This window comes from Rhinolophus sinicus, chromosome 18, assembly GCF_057876585.1.
Source record: "Rhinolophus sinicus isolate RSI-liver-muscle chromosome 18, RSI-T2T, whole genome shotgun sequence".
In the NCBI taxonomy this organism is placed as follows: domain Eukaryota; kingdom Metazoa; phylum Chordata; class Mammalia; order Chiroptera; family Rhinolophidae; genus Rhinolophus; species Rhinolophus sinicus.
In genome coordinates this window covers 36,458,294-36,474,241 of record NC_142518.1, presented here as the reverse complement: position 1 = coordinate 36,474,241, position 15,948 = coordinate 36,458,294, and the positions used below count along the sequence as shown (strand labels likewise).

The window sequence follows — 15,948 nt, the reverse complement described above, 5'->3', positions numbered from 1 at the left end:
CCATCATTCTTGCCACTTTCTGAAGCAGTTCTGGAAGTCCTCTTTCATGAGTGTCTTTAGTTGCCCTGTCGTGGCTGCCTCGATGTCCTGAATCATTTTGACTTTGGGGGAAGAGCCAGAAGTCGCAAGGTGCCAGATCCAGTGAATAAGGTGGATGAGGACACACCATGTTTTTATTTGACAGAAATTGCCGTATACCAGAAGTGATGTGTGACACGGAGCCTTTCTGTTGTGATCACAAAATACAGAGAATGCTGCTGCCAAGTGCTGTCCAATGGAAGGGCACAGATCTTCAATATGGGAAGTGACGTGTCTGATGCGTCAAAACTTAGTAACAGTGTGTGACAAGTTTCAACTTGTTTGGCGCAGTCAGTTGGGTGTGAGCTATGGTTGAGGGAAGGGGTGTTTTAAAGTGTGCTGTAAATCGTGGCTCACAAACAAAGCATTAATATGAAATGGGCAAACGGTTTCATCCTCCATTGTGACAACACTCCGTGTCACACATCACTTCTGGTACGGCAATTTCTGTCAAATAAAAACATTACGGCAAGTCCTCATCCACCTTATTCACCGGATCTGGTACTGTATGACTTCTGGCTCTTCCCCAAAGTCAAAATGACCGTGAAAGGTAAATTTTTTGAATTAATTCAGGACATTGATGCAGCCAGGACAGCACAACTAAAGACACTCACAAAAGAGGACTTCCAGAACAGCTTCAGAAAGTGGCAAGAACAATAGGATAAGTGTGTTTGAAGTGAGGTGGAGTGTTTTGAGGGGGACTAATGGCAATGTATCTTTTACTGTAATAAATTTTTAAGTTTAAATATTCACCATATTTTGTGATCACACCTCACATACTTACACTTTTTCTTAAGCACACATTAAAAATTTTTTGTGGGCCGGCCCGGTGGCTCAGGTGGTTAGAGCTCTGTGCTCCTAACTCCGAAGGCTGCTTGTTCGATTCCCACATGGGCCAGTGGGCTCTCAACCACAAGGTTGCCAGTTCAACTCCTCCAGTTCTGCAAGGGATGGTGGGCAGCGCCCCCTGCAACTAAGATTGAACACAGCACCTTGAGCTGAGCTGCCTCACGGATGGCTCAGTTGGTTGGAGCACAGGCTCCCAACCACAAGGTTGCCAGTTCAATTCCTCGACTCCCACAAGGGATGGTGGGCTGCGCCCCTGCAACTAAAAATTGAACACGGCACCTTGAGCTGAGCTGCCACTGAGCTCCCAGATGGCTCAGTTGGTTGGAATGCGTCCTCTCAACCACAAGGTTGCCGGTTCGACTCCCGCAAGGGATGGTGGGCTGTGCCCCCTGCAACTAGAAAACGGCAACTGGACTTGGAGCTGAGCTGCGCCCTCCAAAACTAAGACTGAAAGGACAACAACTTGAAGCTGAACGGGACCCTCCACAACTAAGATTGAAAGGACAACAACTTGACTTGGAAAAAAGGCCTGGAAGTACACACTGTTCCCCGATAAAGTCCTGTTCCCCTTCCCCAATAAAAAAATCTTTAAAACAAATTTTTTTTTGGTAAAAATCATGTACTACTGTTTCCCTGAAAATAAGACCTAGCCAGACAATCAGTTCTAATATGTTTTATGGAACAAAAATTAATATAAGCCCAGGTCTTATTTTACTATAATATAAGACCAAGTCTTATATAATATAATATAATACTAGGTCTTATATTAATTTTTGCTCCAAAAGATGCATTAGAGCTGATTGCCCGGGTAGGTCTTAATTTTGGGGAAACACGGTAGATAATAAAGAAAGCCTCAACAAATTTTAAATAGTAGATAACTTACAGGCCATGATATGGACCAACATGCAATTGAATTAGAAGTTAATAACAAAAAATACTTAAAAAAAAAACCTTTGCGTATTTGAAAATTTAAAATATATACTGCTAAATAACTCATGGGTTAAAGAAGAAATCATAATCAAAATCTAAAAATACTTAGAATTAAATGTTAAGACACCACATACGGGATGCAGCAAAAATGGTGCTATGAAGGAGATATATCCCTAAGTAGCTACAACAAAAATTCTCGAAATTAATGAGTTAAATGTCCATCTTAAGAAATTAGACAATAAACAACAGAATAAACATACAGAAAGGAAAAAAAGATGATAATATAATAATTGCAGAGATTAATAATTGAGAAATCAAATATACAATAGAAAACATCAACAAAGCCACAAATAGGTTTTTTTTGGGAGGGGGGCGCTAAACAGTAGCCAAACAGCTGGCAAGAACGATCAAGAACAGAATGAAAACAGAAAGAGTATAAATGAAAAGGGGAATATAACTATAAATAACGCAGAAGTTAAAAAGAGAACCTCAGCAACTATATAACAACAATTTAAAAAAGATTTTGTCCATGGAATGAACAAATCTCTTAAAAATAACTTACCACAGCGAATTCAAGAACTTAAAAGCTTAAATAAAAAGCTGTTACTATTAAAGAAATAGAAGCAGTGGCTAAAGTGTTCCCATAATGAAAACACCAGCCCTAACTCGTGTTACTAGCCTGCTCAGCAAGACCCTAATAAGAAAAACAAAGACATAACAATAGAAGAAAAGTATCGGTCCAGTTCACGCATGCCTATGGATGTAAAAAAAAAATTTGTAAATTAAACCAATCCCATAAAAAGAGAAAGCATCTCAACTAAGTTGGATTTATCCCAGGTTGTGTGAAAATGGTTCGGTATTAGAAAATCTTACCATGTAAGTCACCACTATGTGATATCAACTTACATTTCAGTCCTAACTCCTATCATCCTCCTATAGAAACTTTATTCTTCAATAGGTCTGAAGCACTTACTGTGACTTGTCATATGCCCTCTGATTCTCATTTGTCCAGAAGGCTCTCTCCCAGTTCTACTTGCCTACCTATCCAACTTTTTCCGTGAAGCTTTCCAGTTCCTTCAACCAGAAGCCTGCTCTCCTTTTCTGAGCACCTACACATTAAATACCAGTCTATGTCCCCTAGTGTATCATACACTTTGGACTGGATGCCTGTAACCAATCTATTTAAAACTGAAACACCTCCTCCAATATTACCCCTTTACCCCATTATTTTTCTCCAAAAAAAGCTTCCTTTTAACACACTATATATGAAGTATATGTTGTCTGTCTTCTCCTGCCCTCCATTAAAATATAAACTCCATAAGGCGAGGGGTTATCTGTTTTGTTCACCTGTTTTCCCCCAGCACCTAGTGGAACCTGAGGTTGGTGGTTTCCAGCTGTCTCTTAAATAAGGAAATGTGATCACATACTTCCCCATACCCCATTCCCATCCCATCCCCAAAGAAGAGAGTCTGATATTGATCAGGAACATGGTATTCTTAGGGACATTCAAGTTAGGTCACTGTTCAAGTTGGCCCACTTCTGAGTAGTAAGATAATTACACACAAAGCCAGGCAGAGGCACTCCTTCTAATGCCAATCGTTTACATTCTCTTCTCTCTCATTTCTGCAGTAGTAAAAGGAAGCTGAGGCTGCCTTCCACTTGGAAGAGTCCGTGCAAAGGGGTGGCAAGGCGGACATGGAATGGGCGAATGGGATTTTGATCCAGTCCAGGTCTTAAAAGTGGGAAAAAGGAACATGCAAGAGTGGTTGAAATCAGTCCTGATTTAGGCCTTAAGGAGGGTAAAAACGTGCTTTGGTCTTCTTCAGCTTGTCTTGTTGGCACCAATCCACCTCCCACAGCGGGAGTAAGAAGATCAAGAGCGCCACCAACAGGTGTAGGGAAAAGCCGCCCAGGAGTTGGCCGGTCTCTACAAAGGCCTTAAGCTCAACGGGCAAGAGGAATCTCCAACTTCAGTTTATGGTTTATCTCACTACCAGAAATGTAAAATTGTATGTGCGTTTTCCTGGGGTTCAATTGATTTGGGGTTCAAGATTCTGGCCAAATTATCCTTGCCTAAGACAGATAACAAGTTCAAACATTTGCAAGCATATTTATGAGAATTCAGTAGGTAACAAACTAATGTTTACCTAAAAATAAAAAATAAAAGTTAGTACCTGTTACTTAAAGGAACTTAACTAATTATTTTTTTTTGCATGGGAAATGATGTATATTATAAGATGTACAGTATTGAACAGAAATTTCAACTACGTTAATTATAGTTAGTACTATATCAGTAGTTGTAGTGAAGGCTTGTAAATGCCGAAATAAAATCTATTCTTAACTTTAAAATGACTGAGCTGCTGTCTTAGTCTCCTTGGGCTGTGTTATGGACTGAGTGTTTGTGTCCTCTCAAAATCCAAAAGTTGAATTCCTAACCCCACAATGTGGTGGTATTTGGAGGTGGAGCCTTTTGGAGGTAATTAGGTTTAGATGCAGTCAAGAAAGTGAGGCCCTCATGATGGGAGAAGTAGGAGGGGGAGGGAAGGAAGAAAAGGAGGAGGAAGAGGAAGAAAGGAGGGGGAGCAGGAGATTCTCATTCATTCCCATTCATTCTCTCTCCCCCTCTCGTGCCCCCTGCAAGCACCGAGGAAAGGCCACGTGACACACAGCAAGGAGCCTGACTACAGGAAGCAGGCCTTCACCACTGAGAACTGGAGAGCTCCTGGCACATTGTACCTCTGTCCAAAGCCCTGCACTAAGAGACTTGACCCAACTCTGGCATGGTTTCCAGCAGCACAAAACGGTGTCCTTAGGAAGCCTCCGGCCCCCCATTAAGATGCCTGCCTGAGAAAGCTCCACCCTACCGGGAACATTTACTATTTGTTCTAGCCAACACCTGAAGATCAGCCTTTTCTTTTTCTTTTTTTTTTTTTTTTACAGCATTTACTAAATAGGGCTTACAATTGTCAATATGTATCTCTTACAACTCAGTTATACCTTTCTCAAGGACCTCAGCGCCATTCCTTTGAAATATAACTATCAGGAAGGATGGGCCTCTGTCCACCAGTCTCTGTGGGGAGGACAGAATCCCAGTTTTGATAACTGGCAGTTAACAAACAGCTGACCTAATCACATTTACTCTGATCAACTTTATCATTTTCACTCCTCTGACTCTACTGAGCCCTTGCTTTCCCCCCAGCCCCATTCTCCACTTAAGTCACCCAAATCGGAACAGAGATCAGCACTTTCCCAAATTGTCAGTAGTTACTGAATAAAATATGTTTTTACCGCTTTAACGAATGTTTGGCTGAATTTAACTTTGACACCAGACACTCGATCTACTGGCATCTTGATGCTTCCCATCCTCTAGAACTGTGAGAAATACATGCCTGTTGTTTAAGCCACCCAGTCTACAGTATTTTGTTATGGCAGCCTGAGCAGACTAAGATTGGTTGCCATAACAAAGCAACACAGACTGGGTGGTTTAAACAACAGATTTTTTTTCCTCACAGTTCTAGAGTCTGGGAAGTCTAAGATCAAGGTGCCATCAGGGTTGGTTTCTGGTGAGACCTCTCTTCCTGGCTTGCAGATGGCTGCCTTCGCACTATATCCTTACATGGCCTTCCCCGGGTGGGTGCAGGGCAAGTTCTCTAATGTCTCTGCTCATAAGGACACTAATCCTATCAGATCAGGACCCCATCCTTATGACCACATTTAACCTTAATTACTTCCTTAGAGGCCCCACCTCCAAATACAGCCACACTGGAAGTTAGGACTCCAACATAAGAATTTACTGGCAGGGAGCATAAACATTTAGTCCATAACAGCTGCCAATGCTGAGGACTTCAATGTAATTTACTATTCTTCTACGTACTTTTTCTGAACACCTCCGTTCTCCTAGTTCATGGGGAGAAATTAATCCTATAGCTAAAGAGCCTATAGCTAAAGAGTTCTATAGTATAAAAGTATCTAGACTGTCAACATGGTATACAAAGAAACTTAGGATTTATGTTGCGGTACTTTTTCAACAATCCCTGGAAAGTTCTTCAAAACAAAAAGTAATAATAAACAACCTGAAGCTTAATACCATAAAAATTTTGCAAAAGTTACTAGTTCTCAGACTAAAATCACAAATATGGAAAAATCATGTTTTAAACTACTTTTTCACAAGATCCAGTCATGACGTGAGCTTAGTTTAGGCTGTATTTCTTACTACCATGTTTCCCTGAAAATAAGACCGGGTATTATATTAAGTTGTGCTCCAAAAGATGCATCAGGGCTTATGTTCATGGGATGTCATCCTGAAAAATCTGCTGGGGCTTATTTTCTGGTTAGGTCTTATTTTCGGGGAAACATAGTACAATCTGTAAAAGATGGTGGATATACTTTCAAAATCAAAGAAACATCTCAGGAGTTGGAATTCACCTGATACAACTACCGTGTTTCCCCGAAAATAAGACCTAGCCAGACAATCAGCTCTAATGCGTGTTTTGGAGCAAAAATTAATATAAGACTCCCGTATTATATTATGTTATGTTATGCTATGTTATATTATATTAGGCCTGGTCTTATATTAAAATAAGACTGAGTCTTATATTAATTTTTGCTTCAAAATACGCATTAGAGCTGATTGTCTGTCTAGGTCTTATTTTCAGGGAAACATAGTACTAAACTAAGTTAAACATTATTTTCCTAACAGAAAGCACATCTTATTCTTTTACTGAGCAGTGATGCAAATTTTTCATTAAAATTCATCTCCATAGTTAAACTTCCATAATGATAATTTGAGATGAAATAATAACATTTGTTAATTTTAATGGAAATCCAATCTGGGTAGAAGCCCAAAATAAAACTCGGGAGTCTGGGGCAGCCGGTTAGCTCAGTTGGTTAGAGCACGATGCTCGTAACACCAGGGTTGCTGGTTCGATCCCCGCATGGGCCAGTGTGAGCTGCACCCTCCACAACTAGACTGAAACAACTACTTGACTTGGAGCTGATGGGTCCTGGAAAAACACACTTAAAAAATAAATAAAAGTTAAAAAAAAGGACTCAGGAGTCTGAGAAGCACTATATATGTACCAGCCACCATTCTAAGTGCTTTATAATCATTCACTCAATCCTCATATAAACTCCTAAGAGCGTTGTGTATTATAATTATCTCTGTTTTATAGATGAGAAAATCGAGGCATCCAGAGGCTAAATAACTTGCCCAACGTCATGCAGTAGGTGTTTGAGCTCAGTCTCAGACCTAAGCAATCTGGTTCCTTAGTACACAAACATATTCAAACGGAAACCAATATTTACCAGATGCATAAATCAATGGAACAGAATAGAGAGTTCAAAAATAGACTTACATATATATTGACAAAAGTGCAAAGGCAATTTAATAGAGAAAGGATCATCTTTTTTTTTTTCCCCAGTAGGATAATCTTTCCAACAAATATGCTGGAACAATTGGATATCTAAATGTAAAAAAGAAAAAGAAAAAGAATCTCCTATACCGTGCACCATATTTAACAATTACCTCAAAATGGATCATAGCATATACATATAAAACCCGAAACTCTAAAACTTCTAGAAGAAAACAATGGAGAAAATCTTTGTAATCTTGGTTAGGCAAAAATTTCCTAGATGTGAAACCAAAAACATAATCCAAAAAAGAAAATAAATTGAAAATTAGACTTTCATCAAAATTTAAAACTCATGTTCTTTAAAAGATACTGTTAAGAGAAGACAAGTCATTAGTTGGGAAAAAAAATTTGCAAAACACACATACGACAAGAGACTTGTACCTAGGATATATAAAAAAACTCTCAAAACTCAACAATAAGAAAACAAATAACCCAGTAAAAATGGTAAAAATATTTTAATAAACACTTCACCAATGAAAATACGCAGATGGCAAATAAGTACATGGAAAAATGCTCAATATCACCAGTCATCCGGAAATGCAAATTAAACCACGATGTAATACCACTACACGCCAATTAGAATGGCTAAATTTTTAAAAAATAAAACTGACCATTCCAAGTGCTGGTGAGGATCAGAGCAACTGGATCTCTCATATGTTGATGGTGGGATTGCAAAATGGTACAGCCACTTTGGAAAATAGTTTGGCAGTTTCTTGTAAAATTTAATACACAATTTCCATATGATTCAGCAATCCCACCTCCAGGTATTCACTAACTGAAATGAAAACCTACGTTCACTCAAAACCCTGTACGCAAATGTTTATGGGTAGCTTTATTCTTAATTATCAAAATTATAAACAACCCAAATGTCCTTTAACTGGTGAATGGATAAACAAACATGGTATCATCCATATAATGGAATACTACTCAGCAATAAAGAGGAATTCCTGATACATGCAACAACATGGGTGAATCTTAAATGTAGCATGCTAAGTGAAAGAATCCAGATTCAAAAGGTTATACACTATATGATTCCATTTATACGACATTCTCAGAGAGAGAAAACTATAAGGATAAAAACTGATTAGAGGCTGGGGGTAGGGATGACTACAAAGGAGTATGAGGAAATTTGGGGGGATGATGGAACTGTTCCGTATCTTGATTGTGGTGGTTGTTACATGACTATGTCATTTGTCAAAACTCAAAGAACTGTACATGTAAAAGGATAAATTTTGTTGTATGTAAATTATACTTCAATTAAAATAAACAAATTACTTAAAATTTAAACATTGTTAAGTCAGTTTCAGGTCTATGTACCTATGCAGCTGAAGGGTTATTTCACAAATTAAAATGGCAGTGCCATGTAACTGCAGAAATAATAAATACTAGTACCTTGATCTTTATATATTGATGATGAGAGAAGGTGATGAATTATATTTATATTAGCTCACTATGTTGCTAAATAAACATAAAATAGAATTATAAAATTTTAGAATTGGAAAGGATTTTCCACTATCATCTAATCTAATCTAATCTAATTTCACATCTCATCACATTCCTTTTGTTCACCCAGTCTGACTGAACACTTCTAGCAATGTTTATATCCCCTCATGAGATGCTCAAAGAATTAGAGAACTGGAAGGGATCTTAGGGCACTGAGGGCTGGAAAAGCTAAATGACTTTAGTGGTGAGCTGCAGGAGTGCAGAATACAAATTCAAACCTCAGTCCCACATACCTTCCACTCCCTGTGCTTTTTCCCTTTATCAAAACTTTAAATGAGTGAAGAAATTGGAACCATCATACATTGCTGGTAGAAACGAAAAATGGTGCAGACACTTTGAAAAACAGTTTAGCAGATCCACAGAATGTTAAACATGGAGTTACTATATGACCCAGGAATTCCACTCTCAGGTATATACCCAGGAGAAATAAAAACATATGTCTACACAAAAACCCAAATATCCACAGCAGCATTATTTGTAATGGCCAAAAAGTGGAAACAACTTGAATGTCCAGCAACTGATGGATAAATAAAATGGATAAACAAAATTTATTTATAAATAAATAAAATATCTATTCTATGGAATGTTATCAGCAATGAAAAGCAATACAGTACTGATACATGCTACAATATGGATAAATCTCTAAAAGATGCTAAGTCAAAGAAGCTAGTAACAAAAGACCACATATTGTATTATCCCATTGATAAATGTTCAAAATAAGGCAAATCTATAGAGACAGAAAGTAAAAGTGTGGTTTCTAGGGGCTGGGGAGAGGGAGAGTGGGTATGGGTTTCTTTTGTGCAGGATGAAAATGTTCTAAAATTAGATCATAGTGATGCTAACACAACCCTGTGAACCTATTACAACTATTGAATTGTACACTTGAAGTAAGTGAATTGTATGGTATATGAATTATATCTCAATAAAGTTGTTTTTAAAATGAATAAAGAACTATTTATTTCCTTTAAAAAAAACCAACTTTATGTAAAGGATTTAGAACATGTTGACAAATTCTTTGACACCTCTCCCATCAAGAGGTCCCCTCCCCTTGGATGTGGGTGGACATTTGTGACTGCCTCAACCAACCAAATGTGGCAGAAGTACTGCTACATTATTTAAGAGGCTAGTTAGAAAAAAGCCACGCAGCTTCTACCAGTTTCTCTTAGGACACTCGCCCTTGGAACCCAGCCATCACGCTGTGTGGAAGCAAGGGCTACGTGAAGAGACCCCTGGCCCTCAGCCCCAGCTGAGCTCCCAGCCAAACGCCAGCAGCAACTTGCCAGCCAGCTCTGTGATTAAGCCATATTGAAAGCAGATCCTCCAGTCCCAAGTCAAGCTGCCCCAGCTGATGCCACATAGTACAGAGAACCAGCCCTGCTAAGCCCCACACAAATTGCATAGTTGTGAACAAAACAAGTACTTGCCATTATTCTAAGCCATTAAGTTTTGGTACACAGCAATGGATAACCAGAATACCTTATGTACTTAACAGGCTAAAAACAGCCTCGAGCCCTCTACTCAATGCAGACTTCTTTCTAGTCTGAATGTTTTCACTAACACGGAGATCAGTTCCTCAATGCCACACTTCCACTGGTGAACAGCTCAGGGAATACGATCTGCATCATGTTAAGGCCAGTTCTGTCCTGCCCAACCTCTGGTCCGAGTTCTGTCCTTAGAGGTAACCATTACTGTGTAACTGCTCTTCCTCAGGACAGGCCTTTACCTTATTAAATCACAGAGAAATCTTCAGCACTGTCCCATTTTATAGCCAAGGAACCTGAAATGCACAAATTGGCTGCTTTATGTAAAGTTCCACAACAGACACTGAATAAAATGCAGTTACTTCAATCTCTGGTATAAGGCTTTTGTTTAGTATTATTTCTATTGAATATAAGACAAATGTAATGGATTCAAGATGTGATATCCATACTCAAAACAATAATTTTCATACTTATGCCACCATTTCTATCATCTAGGAGGAGAACTGGTATGACTAACTGGAAAATGAAAACTACTTTTCTGTACCACTGACCTTCCCTTTGTTCGTACTGTTTCAACTTAAAAAAGTCATTCAGCTTTTCAAGGGCAGGGATAATTCTTATAATTTTGATTCTTCCTTGGTGTTTGAGTACTTATATATTGAAAAATTTGCCTAGCTATGGGAGGAAGCATACAGATAACAAGGATAAAAGCATTTCTTTCCAAATGATTTAAACACAGACCTTACAAACCTAAAATATTTCTTATCATGTCAATGTAGTAATTGTACAGTAAGCTTTTTTCTTTTTCAACGTCAGCGGCAATAGAAAATGGACTTCTTACACTGTTGATTACAGTATATCAGTTGCCATGACAACACTTAGTCCCCAAACATTCTTTCTAATTGAGACAATTTCTTCTAGCTTCAGTCCCCTAAGACTGACCCAATTACACAACTCAAAACCCAAAACCCAGAGGGTGCCTCTCAATAAAGATACTCTGATTACACAACCTAAGGAAAAATTTAAACACAACTTTTTCAAGTTGTGAGGAAAATTTTACAGGCAACACATTTTTTTTTTTCAACTCACAGATCTAGAGTTTTATTTATATATATTTTACGTACTTATGTTTTATTATAAATAACTATTTACATTTTATTTTACACATTTTGTTTTTACACCTAAAGTCTTACAAGCTGAATGGTAATTGTCTGGTATAAGTTTAAAACTGTATATGCTATAATCCTTGATCACATTATAGAAGTCTAAACTTTTAATACAAACCATTCTGTTAATATGCATGCAACTTATCTCATTTTTTTTCTATTGGCTGTATTTGCATTCTATTGCTTTTAAGGTACAGTTAAAATCTTCAGAGAGCAAAAAAGACTCTCCCAGTAAAAGCATCATCAGACTAATACAGAACGTTTGTACACTCGCCCAAATTGGCCTCATAAGAAGTAAGGAACTAGAAAAAAAATCATATAAATCTTTAAAATCATATAAAATTTAGCAGGCTATCACAAATGAAACACCTAGAGTGAATTCCTATTAATTCCCAAAAGAAAAAATTCCAAAAAGAAAAAGCAATGATTAGAAATGTGGTTGTCTCCACCGTCTCAAAATGTAAGCTGGTAATTCTCTTTCTCTAATAGTCCAAAAGATTTTAAAACTGGGCTGTTTTCAGAATAAAAATGCTCATTTAGAAAAATTTTGATTAGTTGAGCTGATCAAGATTTTAGTTTTTATTATACACATACCCAGAAGCATGAGCTTATTTTACATACCCAGTAACATCTCTTACATCTCTACAACTACAGTACCCAGCAGTGGTCCCAAAGAATGTTCCCCGTAAATTGAAAACAATGCCTACAATTGAAAATTTGCTATACACTCATTTTGGGGGGGAGAAGCTTAGATGTTGGTGTCTACTATTCTATTGTTCAAATGTGTTTACTTAGCCAAAGAGTAAAATTAAAAAACACACCACAGAGCACATCCATTTATCTAAAAGGAGAAAGATTAACATGAACATCCTGTTAATGAAGGTTAACTGTAAGAATTTATTATGAAGTAGTGAGTCAGAGGGCAACCATAATAGATTACTTTAAATAAAAACCAAAAGCATGTTAGTTTGGGACTATGATTTCAAAACAAAAAGCTAAAATAAAAATAAATACACAACCTTCTCTATGGCAGACAGTTCAAGCTTAAACAGCATTGTTAGAAATACTAATAGGGCTGAGGAAATGAATCTTTTAAAAACTGTACACCAAGTAATTTTAAACGATAGGTACAATTTTCTTACACGACAGAAAGCACAATACTTTCCATTCCTACATTATAAAATGCTGGTACAAGTAGGGATAAGAGAGAATTAATAAATATACCACACAATCCAAGAAGGATCTGAGAAACCGGCAGAAAGATGGGGCGGAGAAGTCTGCAAAAAGCATCCACTTTCTTAAATCTGACACTTGAAAAACCGAGTTTACATAAGTAAATTCTGCTGGGGATTGGAAATCACACAGCCAGGTCTATGAAATCAAAATATGAATAAGAAATGTACTATAAAGCATTCATGGACAAAGATATGTTACATTAACCAAGGAGCTGTGTTCATAACACACATTTTAAAACTTTCTCATTTGGTTTGAAAGAAAAATAATTGATAAGTCTATCAAAGTATTTTACTAAACACAAATGGAGAACTATGTAGAAAGAGGAAGCATTATGAAATTTATGACTAAGTGTGTTTTGTGCAAGACTAGTGGATCTTTTCAAAGCTTTCTCGTTTCTGGCTACATAAAAGTAAAAATTAGAGCGTCATCATTCACTTAAAGCTGTAACAAATACTGCCTGGTTGATGCTGGTTGTTTTCACCACACAGTCTTAACACACATTCCAAGACAGATTCACTTTTCATGATTCCTTTCGGGTAACTGGAAGAGGAGGGAAAGAAAAGCTGTACGTTAAACAGCCCACTTTGTAATTGAGAAAATTCAGTAGTGGAATACACCATTAGGTACCAAAGAGATTTACTGGCTAGGGCAGACAAAAGAGAAAACCGTCCCAGAAAGAACATAAACCGTGAAAGAGATGAGAATCAGTCCCATGTGTAACTAGAGGACTGGATAAAACCCCGCTCGGCGCTGCCGGAGAAAGAGCAGATTTGGGATTCTGAGCACTGCCCGTTCTCCTTCCTTCTCTCGAGTCCATCCTGGGACCGGAGGTCAGGGTGCGGAGCGGAGGGAAAACCCTCAGCGGTCCATCTACCTTGACAGTGAGCTTTAAGGCCCCTTCCAGCGCTTCACGGTCCTCCGTAGAGCCTCTTTAACGCTGTATTATACGCCTCCCCCAAAAGTCATTCATCCTGACTTCAATCATGAGAGAGAGAGAGAGAGAGACAGAGACAGAGACAGACAGAGACAGAGAGACAGAGACAGAGAGACAGAGAGATATTGGTTTGGGTCAGCCCCCTCAGCTCTCCCGGGGCCGTAAGGGACCCTTGTGGAGCGGTTCGGGAGGGCTGAGACCAGAAGCTGCGGGACTCTGTGGTTACCTTCTCGCGCTGGTCCCAGCTGTACTGCTTCGGCCGCTCCTCCTCACCCTCGGGCTGCGACTCTTTCTCAGTCTTCCGCCTCTTGGAGAAGAAGCAGCCCATGGTCCCGGCCCGCGGGTCTCCCAGCCGCTACTCCTCGTCAGCCTGTTTGCTCAGGCACCTCCTGAAGTGTGGTGTGAACCCTGGGCTCCTGGGCCCCACAGATCTCAACAGACAGCGTCGCGGAACTGCCCCGACGCCGGCTGCCGGGCTTCGCCTCGGAGGCCCAGAACCCTTTCTCTCTTTTTTCCTCACAGTCGCCCTTGACGACCCGCCACAGCCAATAACCGCTCAGCGCCCCCAGCGATCAGCCCTGCGCTGCCTATGAAAAGAGGTCGACGCACGCACACAACCAATCAACGCCCGGCTTCTGCGTGAGCCCCAAGGGGCGGGCCCGGCTGGCTCTACGCACTAACGGCCGACCCCGCCCCCAGCTCTGCCCCGCCCTCCTAGGACTCAGTGAGGCTCTCTAGCTGGTTTGAGCGCCCGGTCCGCAACGTTTTTGCTCTTGGTTCTCAGTTTTCAAGTTCGAGGTGCGGGAGGGATCCTTAGTTGAACGTCGAACTTCAGTTTTATTATACAAATAATAAGGGAACAGGAATTGCTGCTGACACAGGAAGGGGCCCTGAAATCCATATTCCTTACTTCTCCCCTCATTACCCATCCTCCGTCCCTACATCGTCTGGCCAGTGTCACTCCCTCAGGAAACTTCGCCAACAACCTCCCTGACCCTCTTTGCCCTCTCTCCTGTGCTTTCTTAAAACTTCCACGTTTCACTCTAAAATTACACAAGTACTTAGTAAAATAACTATTTGTGTATCTTCTTCCCATCGGAACTGAATTTCTTGAGACCAAGAAAAACTATCTTAAGGGCATGTATGTACCTTTGAAGTCCCTAGGACTGGCCCATCTCCATACTAGGTGCTCAATAAAACCTTTGTCAAATGAATGAATACTTGCACGCTAGTGAATAAAGCATTTATAATCTCTTCCATATTCCTTCCCAAAGAAAGTGACTGAAATGTGTGTGTGGGGGGGTGGGGGCTGGGGTGGAGTTATAGTAAAAGGGTTCTCCTCATGGAGTTTATAGCCTAGTTGAGGATAAGCATTACCATATAAATAATCTTCTAAGCAAATGGTATAGGGTTTGTCTTGAGATATTAAAAAATATATACACTAAATATTAACATTTGTTATACCTGGGCTGAATTTACTCAATACACATGTATTGCTTATGTAATAGAAAAGGAGAGTTATTGGTTTAATTCTCTGAGCACAATATTTTGACATCTTGGTAGGACATCAAATGTGGATCAGTTCAGGTTTAAATTTAGTGATCATTTTACTTTCTCACACTTATTCACATCTAGTGTATATCCTAAATGAGTCTCTCACTTGAGCATTAAGAATGTTCCTTTTTTCACTTCCTGTCCTTTATTGCATAATCAGGAAGAAAAGTGCATGTTCTCAAGTATTAGAAATTACTGTAAATTTAAGTTCCAGATCTTAGGCAATAGGATCTTTACCCAGTGCATACTTTTCTTCTTCAGAGTGAGATGAAAGGTCTATGTGAGGATGTTTTGGATAAGATCCTTAGATATTTTAAATTCATAGAATGTTAAAATTATAACCACCATGTAGCACAATGGAGGAAACAAGTTCTAACAGTGATCTATTCAGGGACCCTGAACCAAAAGTGAAGATAAAATCCCCTTTCTGTTAAGCCTCTTCCCACCATCACCCACTGACCAAAAATAAAATAAAGGAAAATTAAATTAAATTTTAAAAACTGGGGACTAGAAAGCCAATAAACAGAGCTAGTGCTAGAGCTCTCTCATGCTCTTTCTTACTCTTGTTTTCTTTTCTCCTCTCTTCTCCCCAGTGGATTCTCGCCACCACTTTTTTCTGCAAACTATCTCTCTTTACTTACTCACTGGCATATACGCACATGGCTGAGAACAGACATTGCATCCTTATTCCTCATGGCCTTTCTGTCCAAATGCATGCTACAATCTTTTTATATCTTAGTTCAGATTCTCAAGGGAGATAACCAGATAAACTGCTGGCCAGTCGATAATAGAACGGTTACCGATTG

At 39.1% G+C, this 15,948-nt stretch overlaps 1 protein-coding gene across 1 annotated transcript in view; it reads right to left on the bottom strand.

Annotated features, from left to right (window-relative positions):
• RP2 (RP2 activator of ARL3 GTPase) overlaps positions 1–14,143 on the bottom strand; it is a 34,248-nt gene extending 20,105 nt beyond the window's left edge. The window contains exon 1 of the mRNA XM_019716709.3: positions 13,815–14,143. Coding sequence (XP_019572268.3) covers positions 13,815–13,916 — 102 coding nt within the window. The 5' untranslated portion in view covers positions 13,917–14,143. The remainder of the gene's footprint in view (positions 1–13,814) is intronic.
• Positions 14,144–15,948: the final 1,805 nt, after the last annotated feature.